General features: G+C 49.2%; 1 protein-coding gene across 1 annotated transcript in view; it reads left to right on the top strand.

Moving 5' to 3' along the window:
* The window catches only part of NIBAN1 (niban apoptosis regulator 1), a 143,292-nt gene extending 136,423 nt beyond the window's left edge, over positions 1-6,869 (top strand). Inside the window, exons 13-14 of the mRNA XM_074349949.1 lie at positions 2,577-2,688; positions 4,912-6,869. Coding sequence (XP_074206050.1) covers positions 2,577-2,688; positions 4,912-6,035 — 1,236 coding nt within the window. The 3' untranslated portion in view covers positions 6,036-6,869. The remainder of the gene's footprint in view (positions 1-2,576; positions 2,689-4,911) is intronic.
* The last annotated feature ends 5,457 nt before the right edge of the window (positions 6,870-12,326 follow it).

Genomic DNA, 12,326 nt, shown 5'->3' with positions numbered 1-12,326 from the left:
TCGCTCAAAGGATGACCCCGCCCACCTTGGATACGTCTCCACGTAGACGTTCTGCTTAGGGTGGCTGTTTCCAGTCCCAAAGGCAATGCAGGGGCCTCGGAGCCACCTCCTCCCAGGGGAGGGGAGGGACAAGGCAAGTCCCCCTTCTCGTCTGCTCCCCTCTTCCCAGGCGTCAACAGAGTGGTTCTTAATCTGTAAGAGGCTCTTGTGCTTTTGTAATCAAGAGAAACTGGCTTCAAATAAACTGAAGCCCAGTATTTTCAGTAATGAAGAATATTGTATTGGTGTTAAGAAATTTAAAGACATCTTGATTTGCAGAATAAATAAACTAGGGAAGCACCTGCTTCAGGGAAGATTCGGTTTTTTCCCTAATTATTTATTTCTTTTTTTCCTAATTATTTATTTCTTTTTTATACCATTTTTAAAGGTTACTTTCCATTTACAGTTATTGCAAAATTTTGGCTCTATTCCTCATGCTGTACAATATTTACTAAAGTGTGTTTCCCTTGGTTCAAGTCACAGCTTCCTTGATCTGTGGTGTTCAACCCAAGCTGCACATTAGAATTGCCTGGGAGATTTTTTTTTTTTTTAATTTGATTCTCCAAGACCCGCCCTCAAGGATTCTAACTTAATGGGCTCAGGGAATTAAACACATGTCACAGATTGATCAATTCAATATAGGAGACCTGTTTTGTAAAGTTGTACATATCACAACAGCATCAGTGCCCTTAGAAAGGATTCCTTTCTGCAGAATTATTCAGCTGGTGGAAATTTTAAAGGTCCAGTGTTTGTTTATTGAGCAAACATGTATAAAATATGTATCAAACGTGACCCAGGCACTGTGCCAGGCCGGCGTCCCTGCTGGTCCTGGGGTTCACAGCCTCGAGGCAGGAGACAGGCACGCAGCATGCTTTGTGGCGCTCACAGCAGGAGCCTTACGCAGAAGAGCGATGGCAGAGATCCCAGGAGGCTGCCCAACTCTGCCTGTGGGGTCAGAGACGACTTCCCTGGGTCGTATTTTAGCCCAGTCCTGCGGGATGAATAAGAGGGGGCTGAGGAGTGGAAGACCATGTGGGGAGATGACAGGTGTTGCGGACATGAGCCTGTGTGCCTCGTTTTGCAGAGGGAGAGAGAGGCGCAAAGGTGGCGTGGCTGGCCCAGGGTCCCACAGCTGTTCCGAGGCAGTGGCCAGTCTCCTGGGCGGTGCTCTTTCCACGCGACACTGGTCTGCGCGTCAGTCCTGTCTCACAGACCCTCTCGGGGTCATGGAAGTTCATGTCTCTTCAACCCTGTGGCTTTCCCTAGGGCGGTTATAAAGGCATAAGAACCCCATTCTTGCCCCCTATAATCCTGTCCTGGGCTACAGACCCCCCAGGTTCTAGGCACTGAGAGTTGTCTGAATGTGGTGGCTTCTGATCGCCTGCTGTAAATCCTGTGCCCCCACCCCAGACAAAAGGCATCGAATCCCATTGCTAAGTCTCTGGCTTCCTAAGAACCAGCTGTTGGCGCCCTCCTCCAGCACCGTCAGGTGCAAGGATCACTGAGTTAATCACTGGGATATGATTCAGCACAGTTTGATCCCTGCGTTGTCCTCATACTGGTAACAGGCAAGCCATGTGAAGACCCTTGGAAAGCAGGAGGGGTTGAAGGATTTCGCATGCTGCCTGGATTGCCTTAGATGGAATCAGCGCATCCTGGGCCAGCTGGAGGGAAAGAGGAGCACGTTCCTGAAGTGTCCGTAACTAGAGATTGTCCACACCTGAAAAGGAGTCTCAGTCTAAGAGCGTCAAACATACCATCTACTCTAGGGCCCAGCAGTCTCACTGCTAGGTATACACACAAGATAAATAAGCCCTAAATCCACACATTATCACGCATCGGAATGTTCATAGCAGTTTTGTTCGTAACAGTCAATATCCATCAGTAGGGGTATAGGTAAACAATTTTAGTTTATCCGCGTAATGAATACCACTTATCAATAAAAAGGAAGGGGCTTCTGATACATGTGGCAACATGGATGAATCTCAAAAACAAACACAGAAGAATACATGATTCCATTTAGATAAAGTTAAAGAACAAGAAAAGCAAATCCACTGTGACAGACACCAGATCCGCGCTTATCCCTCGGGGAGGTGTAGGCTGGAAAAGGGTGTGGGGATGCTGGGAACGTTCTCCATCTTGATCTGGGTTATGGTTACATGGGTATATTTATATATTTAAAATCATTGAGCTGCACTTTTAAAATGTGTGCATTGTTCTGGGTGTAATTTATACCTTAGTAAAGTACTGTTGGCATTGAAAAAAAAAAAGAAGGAAATGTTTTAGTTATGACGGAAAAAAGGAGGACTTCAGACCCCTTGACAAGGCCTTGAAAAGATCAGGATCTCTGGTGCCTGCACCCTGGAAGGGCACAGAGCATGTGCCCAGTACAGGGAGTGGTGCCTGGGGGAAGGGGTGGTCAACGCATCCCACTCCAAGGAAGGGGTCCCGGGGGAGGGGGGCAGCCTTCCCACGGCCCCTCTGTGAGCGGGCATCTCACGCCTTGTGCCTTCACCTTCTTCCCTCTCCCTCTCCAGGAACTTCAGAAATATGAGCAGTTCATCTTCGCAGATCACACCAACATGATCCACGTTGAAAATGTCTACGAGGAGATTTTACATCAGATCCTCCTTGATGAAGCCCTGAAAGGTAATGAAGGTTCCCCTGGTGCTGGAGAAAGCCCTGGGTAGAGGGGAATACCCCTGAATGGGACCCCGTGAGGCCAGCCAGATTTTATGACGAGGAATGAAAGGGGAAGAGGACACTGGCACGGGGAGCTGGGGAGACAGAGAGGACAGGGGAGGGCTGCTGCCCTTGGCTGGGCAGCCGTGACTCGGCACACATGCCGCTGGCCTGGTAGACGTTACTTCTCTTTAAAATCTCACTGATGGGAGTTTGAAGCTTCATTTTTCAGATGAGAAAAACCAAGGTATAGAGAGATTAAATCAAGGGTGTCTCATCGACAGCTGTCTTCCTCCAGCTGTTCCAGACAGAACAAAGGAAGAAGGGATCTTAGGTCACCGGCTCCCAGAGCCTGGAGGAGGTGATTCAGTGGCAGGGCGTCCCAGCTGCTCTGCTCCCTCAGCACATTCCTCACCTCCGCTCGGCCGGACAGAGAGACGCTGGGTGATGACCTCCTTGGGACGCCAGCACCCAGCATCCTGTGGAGGCGGGCCTTGCTTGGGGTAGCAGTGCAGGGAGGAAACCTTTGCTAGAAATACACTGAAATGGAGAGCGATCCTGACCACTGTAGGCCTGAGATGTACCTGGTTTCCAGAGAAAGCATCACAGTAACCCCTGCACAAAGGAAGCTGGCCACACACAAGCCCCATGTCGCAGTCAGCCGGCCCGGTGAGAGAAGGGGTATAAAGATGTCAGCGTGGTGCCGAGTCCAGACTCGTGCTGCTCGCCGCACAACAGGCCAATAAACCAGCAGACGAGGTGTTGGGGCAAGGAATAGCGACTTTATTTGGAAAGCCAGCAGACCGAGAGGACGGCAGAGTAATGTCTAGGAGAACCATCCTGCTCCAGTCAGAGTACAGGCTCCTCTTATGGAAAAAAAAAAGAAAAAAGAAAAAACCAAGGGACGGGGTGTGGTTGGTTGTTGCAAACTTCTTGCTGCAGGAATTCTTTGTTCTTGCAGCGGTCCACGTGGGCCAGGTCATGGTGTCCCTATAAACCTCCAACAAAGCAAAGGTTATTCTCTGTTTTGCAACTTGCCAGCTCCGCATAAGCGCAGACGTGCTGACATCCTTAAAGGCCAGCTCCTGAGAGTAGGTTCTCCTGTGTATTTCAGGCTAAAGGCAACATTGTTTCCCAAAAGGAAACAGGCAGAAAACAGTTCTGAGCTGACCAGACTGAGCCTACAAAGCAGGGCAGTGGTCAAAACTAAAGGAGCAGATCCAGTCTGGAGTCCCATCCGTCCTCTGTTACAAATGCAGTGTCTGCACAAGGGCGGGCTCAGTCAAGGCAGCTGCCCGTCCACCATGGCACCTTTGGGGGAATTGGAGAAAGGCTCCCTTCCTCCAGACGCCTGACTGCTGTCTGTTAAAAAATTGTCACGATATGCTGATGTGGTTCGAGCAGGACACTCTGGTACAGGATGCTGGAATATCACTCCCAGTAGTATATGCTATTTGTGATGTGAGCGGCTCCCCCCTCGGGTGCGAGGCCGCCGGGCCTATGCCACCCGCACAGCCAAAGGTGGAGGCCAGTTGTCAAAAATGTCAGCTGCTGCTTGTCAATATTGTTGGCACTCCTCTCACGGCCTCCAGGATGACCTGGTTGCACCCAGGCCTTCAGTTTGGACACTGCAGGTCAACCGGGCTCTCTCTGCATGCTCGGTGCTGAGCACCCATTACACATGCAGGACTGCACTGTGAGTAAAAGCGGTGAGACGTAAGGCCCGACCTGCCCTAAAGGAGTTTCAGGCGAGGCAGACAAACCAGGGCCACACATACAGAAGCTATACAGAAGCTAGTGAGATACGATGGGGGAGTCCGTGGGTGATACACGTGATGCTATTATAGATCTGAGCTCCCTGAAAGCAAAAGCCACATTTTATTCATCTTTGGAGTCTCAGAGCCTTTCCCATATTTGGTGCCCAGTAAATGTGTGCTGTTTGGATAAATGAATGAGTAAAGGAACGAACAAATGAGCACTCCAGCTGTCTAGCATTTGGAATAAGCTTATAGGCTCTGGTCATCAGGGAAGGCTGCCTGGAAGAGGGTAGATGTCAGCTGGAACTTGAAATTGGGAATTTGGATGGCCAGAAAAGCTGAGAAGGGAGTTTGGTTTCTGGATAAAATCAGAAAATCAAGGTTGGCCAGGGCGGAGTGTTAATGTTATGTTTTGCTTTCTGGTATCTCTCAGTGATAAAGGAAGCTGCTGTCCTGAAGAAACACAATTTATTTGAAGACAACATGGCCTTGCCCAGTGAAAGCGTGTCCAGCTTAACTGATCTGAAAACCCCTGCAGGGTCAAACCAGGCCAGCCCCGCCAGGAGAGCCTCGGCCGTCCTGCCAGGAGTCCCGGATAGTGAGAGCCCCAGTGAGGAGGTGTTCCAGGAGCCAGGGGGGGAGAATCAGCGGGGGGTCCCGAGCCCAATGGCCAAAGGAGAAAGCCTTTCTGCCCCCGTTCCCAGCCCTCCCCCGGATGGGGACGGGCAGGGCATCGTTTCAGGCGTGGGTGACCCTGTTGTGAGCCTGGTGGCCGCAGAGCACACAGCAGGAGCCCTGAGCACACGCTCATCAGAGCTGGAGTTTGGAGAGGCCCCCGAGGACCAAGAGCCCACCTCTGCCTCGGGCTCCTTGAAGGAGCTCAGAGATCTGCTGACGGTGGCCGTCGAGGTCCCAGTGGGGCCTGCCCCGCTCAAGATTGAGGAAGACACGAACGAGGAGACCCCTGCTCCCCAAGACATTGAAAAAGAAGAGGCAACAACCCAGACCGACGCAGAGGCCAGCCACGCAGCTGCCCCCCGCGGGGACAGCTGTGAAGACAGCCAAGTCGGCGGGAGGGAGGCCGCGCGTCCCCCTCCGGAGGCCGAGGCGGGCGGCGAGGAGGTGGGGGCTCTTGCAGAGCCTCAGCCGGCCTGTGGGGGGCTCGGTGAGGGGCTGGGTGAGGGCCCCGGGGGCTCGGGCCTCGCACCGGAGCCAGGGGAGGCCGGGGGGCCCGGGGAGCCGGAGCCTGCAGCGCGCGCTTCCGGACAGGACGCGCTCGACGGCGGGGAGGCGGCGTGCGCCCTGGAGGCTGAGGCTGTGCCCCGGGAAGACTGCGTTTTCAGCTCCGCCCCGACCAGCCCCCGTGAGAGCCAGGCTTCTGCGGAGGAAGCAGCAGGAGTGGGGAGCAGCCCCGCCCAGGCTGCCAGCAGCCGGGATGCGGAGGAGCACGAGGCTGCCCGCGCTCCCGAGTGTCAGTGGGTGGTGGAGAGTGGTCCAGGTCCCGACATCCTGGATTCACAGAAAGAGGATCCCCCAGCCCAGCCCTCGGAGGAGTGAGAGAGACAACGTAGCGAACCTCAGCGAGAGAATACAGCTATGGGGTGGCATCCAAGTTGTTACCCAAAAAAAAAAAAAAAAAAAAAGTATTAAGTACTTCCTTAATTCGTCTAATGAAACCACGTGGGTGCAAGCACTGAGGCAAACCTTTACGGAATTGAGCTGTTCTACCACAAGTAATTGCTTGAGCATTTCAATAGGAATTACAAAGGTAACGGAGTGCTGGGGGTGAGGGGCCGCTGAGGGGGTCCAGGGAGGGGATGCGCTGCAGGGAAGACGGAGGGAACAGTAGGGACAGCCTGCTCATTTTTTTCTAACGCACTTTAAGGCTTTAAAGTATCTTTTTTTTGTAAGAATGCAAATGTATCCTGCAAATCCAGCTTCACCGTCTACTACACCACCCTCAGCATCTCTTAAGGGCTCAGCTTCATCCACAGTCAGGCTACAAGAAAGGAAGGGGGTGAACACCGAACACCCCCCACCCCGCGCTGTGTGCAGCCCCACAGAGCCTGAGACGTCTCAGGGGGCTCTGAGCAGAAGCCAAGGAAGGCTGTGGTCTGTGGGACCATCTGGGCCTGTTACTCATTCAGCGATCAACTTCTTATTAATTAATCTTGTTGATTCTTATTAACTAATCACTTTTTGGAGAAAGTCAGATGAGGCAAGAAAATTTCCTTGGCATTTGAAGCCTGAAAGCATTCCCAATTAGCCTTAAACTGGGCAGAGAAAGAGCTTAGCTAAACTACCAAGCATGAAGCCTACCAATTAAACATTGTCTGAGCAGCTATTCTGTGTCACATGCTGTGTTAGGCACAGTAATCAAAAAAACAAAAAGAAAGAAAGAAAAAGAAAACAAAAAAAGAGAAAAGGTAAGGTGCTTGTCTGGCATAAAATAAAAGGCCCAGGGGGATTTAATCTAAAAGAAAAAAGCCGATTTTCAACCCATGACAGCTTTCTGTCTTTCCGTTGAAATGGTCCTGGTTTGTTCTCCGAAGGAGAATGAATAAATAAATAAAATGAATTAAAGAAAGAAAGAAAGAAGATAAGAGAGAAAGAAGAGGGGAAAAAAGGAAGAGAGAAAGAGGAAACCCAAGACACGTACCTTTAAGTTCCAAAGATGTTACCAAGAATGGACATCATCTGTTCAGTTGCTCAGCAGACTGGGTCCTGTTGTGTCCCTGGAGCTGGAAAACTGCGGTGGGAAATACTGTTCTTTCTCCCTGAACTTACGCTTTAATGGAAATAGAAACACATCTTCTGAATGGACTGTGACCTTCAACAGTCAGTGTTAAAAGTGGAATAGACTCACATGCGAATGATTAAAAAGATGTGTTCTCTTGTCCTTCAGAAAAATACCAGATTGTAAAAGTGTTAGTCCTGGCACTACATCTTGAAATTTCCTTCCACAAATTGTAACATTGGATCCCCACATCCTGTCCTAAGAGCTTGTTTTGATCATTATCAGTAAGTAAATTTATATCAGCTTTTTAAAGAACTTGTCACATAGTTTAACCATTTAACCAGGATTTAAAATAGCTCCCTCTCCAACTCAAGGTGGAGAATTTCGTGGATTTCTAGGTCATAAGGGATGAAAAAATAATCAGTATCAGTATACTCTCATACTGCGTTGTTCCAACTTCCCTTAGAGTGTTTGGGCCCTCACATCTGTGAAGGGTCTTGTTACAGGGAAGGGGGCGGAGGTCGCTTCTCCCCTGGTTCCGGCCCTGCCTCTGCTCACTCATGTCCTTGTGTCTGGCATGGAATTTTGCAGTTATGTTTACTTCCTGTCTCTTCCAAGGACTCCTCTCTTCAAGGACAGACACTAGGGTTTAGTCATCATGTGTACTTCCTGCTAGAAACACACGCAGCCTTGAATAATGGCTCCCAGCCTTCTCAAGTCACTCGAGTCCTGCAGGGAACCGCCTGTGCCAGGCGGCTCAGGAAATGTAAGACCCGGTGCCCCACCGCACCGCTGTGCTCGGCTGTCTAGGGCTTGCTGTCCGGCAGGGAGATGTTTCCACTTGGGTTTTCTGCCCTTGGGGAGTCTTCCCTTAAATCATGTCCCGAGTCCAAGGGGCAGGTGGCCAGATGGTCGATGCACTGCCCAGTAAGGCCAGGAGCCAAAGGAGCAGTGCCCAGACTTGCCAAGAACTGCCCTTCTCTCTGGAAGGATCATGACAAGCAAGCCAGGAGGTCCTGGCCCACGCTGAGCCCAGGCCAGGGCATCCAGCTTCCTCCCTCTGCTCACCTCAGGACTTCTGGCTCCCCTTGGAAGGCTAAGAGATTTTTCCAACCCGAAAAGAGAGTAGGTGTCCCTTCATTGGAAGGATGAACATCAGTGCCCTCCCTTTACCCATCCATAGGCCAGAGGGGACTGGACACTACATGGAAGACGTAGCTGAGAACACAAAGAATTGCTCTGTACATACTTCACAAAAGCCAAGTTCACTAGATTAAGTCAGATGATTGTTCCATTGCAAGATGGAACAGCAAACGAAAGTTCATTACAAATTTCCTTATTCGTTTAAACAGGTTGAGTGGTATAGCTTCCTGTTACTATGGGTTTGTCTTGCTTTTAATACAGACTTGCCTGTGTTGTTTCAGGGGTTTTCAGGTTGGAACAAGGTTACTGGGATTTAAAAGAGCAGCTGGAGAAGCCTCTGCAGGCTGCTCTGGGGATCCCTCCTAGGGGCAACTCTGTCTGAAATGCATAAAACCTCAAGACATGGTTTTTGGCAAAAAAAAATCTGTGACTTTTAACCAGTTGTATTACTGTTGACCTTTCACAAAGAATATTTTCCTTGAAAAAAATTAGCTTGTCATCTTTTCCTTTGCAGCTTAGAGCAGAGACAGTAGTGCCTTACATTATAAACCTTTCCCCACCCCCAACCCCCAAAAGAAGCATTTTGGAGATCACAAGGGTAAGATTCCAGTTTGTCCAAAAACTTTATAAAGAGGCTGAGTATGAAAAACTGCGGGCCTTCCAGCTCGATCTTCTACCTTTCATTACAAAATTCTCGAGTCTGGTTTTGTAACCCTTCAGATCGGAGACAGTGATCTCAAAGGGCTCTACAATTCCTTCAGACAGTGATTTTTATTTCTTTATAAAAAGTGCTATAGAATGTATGCTACATAGCAGTTTTAGTTTGTGGGAGAACAGGGGAGGATGTAGCTCAAGTGGTAGAGCGCATGCTTAGCATGCACAAGGTCCTGGGTTCAACCCCCAGCACCTCCTCTAAACATACATAAATAGATGAACCTTATTAGCTCCCCACCTAATAAATAATTTAAAAGAGTGATGGTTTAAACAAATAAATAAGTTTAAAAAATAATTTGGGGAAGAGAAAGACATCACTGATAAAGTAATAACAGTTTCACAAGGTAAAAAAGTTGGCTGCACATGGCTTCTTACTGTAAACAAATGGGTTTTGCAATTTGCCGTCTGAAGTCTGCAACTTCAACAAAGAAATCTACACTGTGGTTTGATTTTTCTGGTCATTATATAAAGCAAATAAATTTAAAACACTTTCTAGCCACATATTTACCCTGCCAAGTGCCTATATTGCAATAAAATGTTTGTCCTTGGAGAAGTGTGCAGGTGTCATTTATTTGGAATTGGGGCTGGCTTCATCTTTTAAGCAAATATCCTTGAGACGGGAGGAATAGTCCTCGGAGACTGAAAGGCGAGTCACTGTTGCTGTGTTATGGAACTTTCCCTTTTCTGTCCTCGGGAAGGAATCCACAGGGAAGTTAGTTGATGTCAGGTGTGATTATGCTTTTAAAATGCATATGCTAATTTCTCTAGGAATTGATTACGTCTGTAACACGGCAATGGGCAATTACTCTTGATGTAATTGAACTGCTGTTCAAACAAATTTGTTTTCAATGGGCAACCCTGAGCAAAACATTCATTCTTTCTAGAATTACAAATAAAACAATATTTACTCACCAGTATCCACAGTTGCTCACTCATTCATGAGTTCATCCCATCCAAAAAACAATGACTGCCTCTTCTCAATGCAGGGGCTCTAGTGGGTGCTGGGGAAGCAGAGGTGGACATGGTGGACATGATCCCTGTATCAGTAAACTCAAATCTTCAGCGTGGACGTGGCCAGGGAGAGCCCCGAAAGGGTGTTTATTTCCTCTCCTGACTGTAATCTCAGCTTTAACTTTATCTGCACTTTACTGGCTTCTGGCAAGAGAGGAAGAAGCATTGGAGAATCAAGTCCAGCGGCGATGGGGATACTTGGTGCGGCACAAGCTTCACCACTCCCTCTCGTCCTTCCATACCAAATTTCTAGTGTGCAAGAACCATGCCCAGAGTTGCTTCTCCAAGACATCTCCACAGGGCCGATAATCAGATTGGAATTGGAGGTGAGGGGGGTTTGAAGCTGCTTTTGCATGTTTTTTTCTTAGAGTGTATGCTTATTTGGTGTGGCTTTGATGCAACCGATGGAAGTCTCAGGAGGAGTCAACGAAAGTGCTTCTCTCCTCCCAGGCTTGGAGCCACTCCCGCTCAAACACCTCTCAGCCTTTGCCATAGCCTCCTCTTTCCCGAGACTATCTGTCCCTCCCTTCCCACCCTGACCAGTTCCCACCTTTCCTGTGAGAGTCAGGACCAGTCAGGCCAGTTTCCCCACCCCGCCCCCGCCCCCACCCCCAATACCACTGTGCTGAACTCTCACCTTGCTCACCTCTGGGCATCCTCTCTCACTGCTGCAGCCATCCGCCTTTCTGGTGCCTTGGGGGCAGGGACCCAGCCTTCAATCTTTGTGCCCTTAGCAGAGCACAGGTCCTTGCAGGTGAGCCCTTAACACGTAATAAGGATCTGTGACCCTGGGAAGTTCACTGAGATAGTTCTGCTTTAACGATGGGACTTGATCCTGTGTCTGCGCACCCGTTCCTCTGGGAGGGAGTGTCAGAGCCAGGCTGCGCCCAAGTCAAGCGAGCTACTCTGAAGCACCTCCTAGTTTTCAGGACAGCAGCCTCCACTGGATTTTCCTGGGGTCCCTATGAGGTCAACAGTGCTAAAAGGTTAAGAAGGTTTACCCTTGAATGGTACTGAAGTCTGTGAAACCTGAGCAGATGTCCAAGAATTAATGGTCAGCATCTTCCTTCTGGCAAGCCTTCCTCTTGAGGATGAGCAAGGAAGGAGACGTGGACCCTGATTTTAGGGAACTCGGTCCCGTTGGGAAAACTGGGAAGCAAATGGTGGTTCTTCAAAAAGAAGCAGCAGCGTTCCGACAGCAGGAGCGGCGACTGCGGACTCTGCGCAAGGAAGTGCAGGTTTGAGTGTCGAACCAATTGTTTGCCCTTTGTTTCTTGCCTCTTTTATTTCATCTGTGGCATGAACTAAAATCCCAAATCCAGCGGCCCACAGACACTCTGAAGAAAATTTTTATCCAGATCCCTTTATGTCAGACCCTGCACACTCTCTCCAGGCGTCCCGGGTCCGCTATGGATGCCGTCCTGGCCGTCTGTAGATGGAGTTACATTCTCCTCCCTCTGGTGTCTACGCAAAGGCGCAGGCATATGTCATGCCGAGGGCTCTCTTTGTACCAGCAATTCCACGTGGAGTTGTTGGGGTAGGAAAGTTGGTTTGTGTGTTGGGGAATTTCTGCAAGACACTGAGGTGACTTTGAAGCTAAAAGCTGACCCCTCCCGGTAAGCGTCCCACACCCCCGCTCGCTGCCCCGCGCTGTTCTGGCTGCTGCCTGAAGCGCGCGCGTGGGGGTCGGGGTCCTGTATGGTGCTTTGACAGGGACCACGGGAGGGAAAACGCAGGTATTTTCATTTCTGCCTGGCGGAGGCTTCAATTTTGAACCCTTCAATTTTTGATTCAGATCTTAGAATAAATGATGTTTTCCATGCACTATCAGGATTCATTCATGGATTAATTTTTTTTCAAAAAAATATTTATCAGTGTCTACTAATGTGCTGTGGGCTCTGTCAGGCCCTGGGAACAGAGTAATGAACAAAACAATCAGCCCCTGCCCGCCCTGCGTTCAGTTTGTGGGTTATCTTTTCTGCACTGAAAATTTCAATTTTTCAACGTAAGGCAATACACTTAATATTAATGAGCTTCTCCACCTTTCAGATCACAGTTTAGAGTTCTTCACTAAGTTTGCTTATAGGCTTGGCTTACTTGCTTTGAGGTCCTATGTGAGCAAATTGTATGGCTGTCAACTCACTGTGTGAACTTGGGTTAATCACGTAACCTTTGTAAGAGTTTGTAAAATGGGAATAACAGCGCCCACATCACAAGGTCATTGTCAGGATTAAAAGAGAGAA

Source organism: Camelus bactrianus, chromosome 21 (genome assembly GCF_048773025.1).
Source record: "Camelus bactrianus isolate YW-2024 breed Bactrian camel chromosome 21, ASM4877302v1, whole genome shotgun sequence".
In the NCBI taxonomy this organism is placed as follows: Eukaryota; Metazoa; Chordata; class Mammalia; order Artiodactyla; family Camelidae; genus Camelus; species Camelus bactrianus.
Note: the sequence above shows the minus strand (reverse complement) of the source record. Positions and strands in the feature narration are given on the sequence as shown.